We start from the raw sequence: 4,433 nt of genomic DNA, 5'->3' as shown, positions 1-4,433 counted from the left end.
GGGTTTCACTGTGTTAGCCAGGATGGTCTCGATCTCCTGACCTCATGATCCACCTGCCTTGGCCTCCCAAAGTGCTGGGATTACAGGCGTGAGCCACCGGGCCCGACCACCATGACACATTTTTAGAAGTTGAGTGGCCTCTCACACCAGAGGCTGCATGTCTTGATAAGGTCATAGAGTTGGTGCAGGGACCACATCTTGTACTTCTGTGTATCTTTCATCCTCCAGGCGTAGTATCTTACCTAAAAGCAGAAGCGTAATCCTGTGTGTTACCTAACAACTTCATATCCACCACCACACTCAACATCATCTGATTGCATTTAATGTTGCAATTAATGAATGAGTTACGTTAGTGCATGTTTATTCACTGCAATGAAAATATAACTTCAAAAACTTCTGAGGGAAAAATATCAGGAGATTGAAAAAGTATTTCAGGTATCAGTCTGATCTAATAATTGAGTTGACTGTTGTCCCAGCTAAAGGTAGAACTTTGCCAAGCCTACAGTCATTGACTGTGAGACTAGACTGCCACACCTAGCCACATAGGTTATTTTGTATTTCTAATTGTATAACATGTATCAATTATATACAACTAATTAATTATATATAATTCTCTATAATTAATTATAATTAATCATACAATTAAAATCTATTATATACAATTAATATATACTATATGTTAACACATGTATACATTATCATTTAAAAAGCCAAACAGTTCACATAAAGCACAAGTTCTAGTCACTCTCCTCAATATTTGTCCCCATTCCAAACCTAGCCTGTACCCTATATCTAAGCATTGTTATTAATTTGAGTGAATCCTACCAGACATTTACAGATATATGTATCTATTTAAATCAGTATGCCGTAAGTGGAAAATAATAAAGATTAACAATGCCCATCTCCTGCAGATATTAATTCTGTACCTTGTACTTGGTAAAACATTTACTTGCACGAATGAAAATATTCAATTGTGTCACGAGTAAATTTACATTACATAGGGATATCTTTCAAAACAGTTTCTCTCCTGTTTTGAATTTCAGTTATCTTGAATTGTCACTTGCAAAATAGGGAAGTTTCTTTTTAAATCAACTTTAATTATTTTTTAATGAAGAGAAGTTGATGGCTTATAAATTTTATTTATCTCTTTAAAATGCTTATACATAGGTTGTTTTAAAGGAAGCAAAGGTTATAACTGCTGCATAGCTTAAGAAAAACTTTACAGAATGTTTATTGGAAAATACCAGATTATTTAGGCAGTTTAAAACTAATATGCTCAGGTATTCAGTTATCACAGGTAGAATGAGGGTTTCTTCCTTAATTACAGTTTACTTCTGAGGTATAGTTGCCACGACTTTGAAAAGAACCATGCTTGAATAGCACACAGAATTCAGATTCAGATTCACAAAGTTTTCCTCTCGTATCTCTTCAAGTCTTTTACACTGTGCTTCAGAGTTTGCAGGGTTTCTTGCCTAAAAGCAAAAGAAAACATTGATGTAGAGAAAGTACAGCCTGTAGACATCGCCAAAAGGTTGTCTATTGAAGATGGTATCACAGTGCCACTGTAAGCACATCTTCGTTTTTGAACACCAATACAATCTTTCCTTCTTCCTCAAAATAGAAATACACTGTGACCGAATATTTATTCAGCATCTAACAACATCCAACAATTAAGTGTATTTTGACTAGGTAATTTTCTTCTCCTTTGTTAATAGAAATAGATTTAATTTTTAGAATGTCATTTTCTTGCATCTCATCGAATGTACTGTCATACACTATAAAATGATGTTGGGTCATATGTATCACATGTCTGTAATTCAGAAATGCAAACCTTTGGACACTGACTCAACATCTGGAGATATTTTTTCTGGTTCTTATGGCTGGTGTTCTCCTACAGCTCTCTACGAGCAGTCTTGTGAGGCCCACAAGCACCGAGGGAACCCGTCTGGGCTTTACTATATTGATGCAGATGGAAGTGGCCCCCTGGGACCATTTCTTGTGTACTGCAATATGACAGGTATGTTGATCATCGTTAGATGCATATATCAGAATGGACCAAGGAGAAATTTACCTATTTGGCAGCATTCTGAAAACATGCAGTTTGATAGTGTGTACTTGCTAAGTAGAAGCATTAAATATGTATTTGTTAATTTTGTTGTCAACAAAATTTTCTTGTATTTCTTGTTTGCCTGGGTTGGATTATAGGCAAGATTTAATGCTTTGCCAGGGCATCTCTCTAGCTCCTGCACTCCTCATAATACATCTGTTCATGTGCATCATGATAAAATATAAACCTCTGATTTGGTGATTTACATGCTTTCTATATTTGGAAAAAACAGAGGTCTTTAAAAGTGCTAAGAAATAACGTATATAGATATGTTAGTGTTTTATGTGCATCTTAAATAATTTAGTGATTTTTATGGCATATAATTTTTTCATAACCAAGGAAAGTTGGTTATTTCTTGTGCTTTAGATATTATTAGAAATGAACACAGCTTGGGCTGGGCGTGGTGGCTCACGCCTGTAATTCCAGCACTTTGGGAGGCCTAGGCGGGCGGATCACGAGGTCAAGAGATCGAGACCATCCTGGCCAAAATGGTGAAACCCCATCTCTACTAAAAATACAAAAATTAGCTGGGTGTGGTGGCGCCCGCACCTGTAGTCCCAGCTACTTGGGAGGCTGAGGAAAGAGAATCCCTTGAACCCAAGAGGCAGAGGTTGCAGTGAGCCGAGATCGTGCCATTGCACTCCAGCCTGGTGACAGAGTGAGACTCCATCTCAAAAAAAAAAAAAAAAAAAAGAGAAATGAACACAGCTTGATTATAGAAGATTGCACTAGAATGCCTTTTAAATAGTTACATTTTCACAGAAATGTGTTGTCACCTCGCTCTTCCAACTCTCTGGAAGGTGGAACTGTTCTCATTTGTTGTGCTGACCAAAGATTTCAAAAGTTTCATAAATTCGGACAAGAACCAAGTGGATCAGCAAGCACCAAGGAAAAAGGAGCAGATAACTGAAATCACATGGTCATTTAAAGTGTCTTAGCAAAGACTGGCAAAAAGTATTAAAACTTTACGGGGGACGTTCAGAAGTTTCAGAGCCACCTGCGCAGCAATGTGCTGAAGATAAAGAAACACAGATGTTCTGCCAGGAGACACCAGTTACCTCCAAAATCCCCCGATTCAGACAATCAACCCAAAGTGAGAAATCCCATAAAAATGGTCTTGGTGGATATCAAAAGACTCAACCAAAGTCACAACCAGGAAGGACCTTGGTTGTCATCATTTTAAGATGAGGAAACCAAGGCTCAGAAAAGTTGGTTAGGGATGTATCTACTGACAAAATCTGGCTAACAATAGAGGAACCACTAAACTCTAGTCTCTTTTCTCCCCTAGAAAAGGTTACCTTTAGATACTGCATTGCTCTGTAGCCAGTAATATATTCTCTAGTTGTTCAAATGAAGCAATAATGATTATAAAATGCACAATGTCAAACTACTACTCTAATAGCTTGAAATGTATGTATGGTAATAGCCTTCAAAAAGCAGTTGCTTCAGAGCTTGGAAGTAGGCATTCTGTCTTAAGAACAAGTAAAAAGCCAGGCAAACTGAAAAATCAACAAAATTTTTTAGGTGCAGCAGAGAAGTGAGGTCACAGAACAAACCGCTGCCCCCCAAAATTGGAGAGACAGGCAGGCTTATATATAGAATGACAACTTTCTTCCACAAGCAGAAACCTTTGGAGAAACCGTCGTCAAGGTAGGAAAACCTACACTTAATTGACAAATTGCTGGATGCTCAATGTGGACACGTCTGAGAATTAAAAACTCCAGGAAGACCCAATCAGGGAAGGGTCCCCACACTTCTGTGAGTTTTACACCTAGAAGCTTGACCAGGTTCTCACAGTTAATGCTGGAGAAAAATCTCCTCATGCTTCCAGAGGGGGAGGTGAAAAGGAACCGTCCTGAGGTACACCAGAGCTTTCTGTTCTTCTGAACAACGTCTTTCCTCAGGGCAAATATTTCACCTAAGCTACTGGCGTTTTGTTTTGTTTTGTTCTGTTTTCAGAGCCTAACATGCCTGGAGGAAGGAAATTACCCACCTCTGGCCATCCTGTCCCATGTGAGGGTGGTGATGGGAGGGAGGGCTGAGAAGCTCTTGTGAAGGTCACAGCCCAGAGGCACAGGCTCCCTAAAGGACTCAGCCCTAATCACAGGACTACAGAGCCTTTCGCCTTCCAACACATGTTACTTGTAGTACTGCAGACCTCTTTACAGCAGTTACTTTTCCCTGGTACATCACATCTGGACCTGTAATCCCATCACTTTGAGAAGCTGAGGAGGGAAGACAGCCTGAGACTAGTTTGAGACCAGCCTGGGCAACACAGTGAGACCCTCACCTCTACAAAAAAACAAAACAGGCATGGTGGCATGTA

At 39.1% G+C, this 4,433-nt stretch overlaps 1 protein-coding gene across 2 annotated transcripts in view; it reads left to right on the top strand.

Moving 5' to 3' along the window:
• Window positions 1-4,433, top strand: part of CNTNAP3 (contactin associated protein-like 3) — a 229,914-nt gene that overhangs the window by 147,291 nt on the left and 78,190 nt on the right. For both annotated transcript variants that reach the window (XM_011968882.1, XM_011968883.1), the window contains exon 11: window positions 1,898-2,017. In XM_011968882.1, the coding sequence (XP_011824272.1) occupies window positions 1,898-2,017 (120 nt within the window). The remainder of the gene's footprint in view (window positions 1-1,897; window positions 2,018-4,433) is intronic.

The sequence above is a fragment of the Mandrillus leucophaeus genome, unplaced genomic scaffold (assembly GCF_000951045.1).
Source record: "Mandrillus leucophaeus isolate KB7577 unplaced genomic scaffold, Mleu.le_1.0 Scaffold862, whole genome shotgun sequence".
Classification (NCBI taxonomy): Eukaryota; Metazoa; Chordata; class Mammalia; order Primates; family Cercopithecidae; genus Mandrillus; species Mandrillus leucophaeus.
The sequence above is the reverse complement of the archived record's forward strand: the minus strand, read 5'-3'. Positions and strand labels throughout refer to the sequence as shown.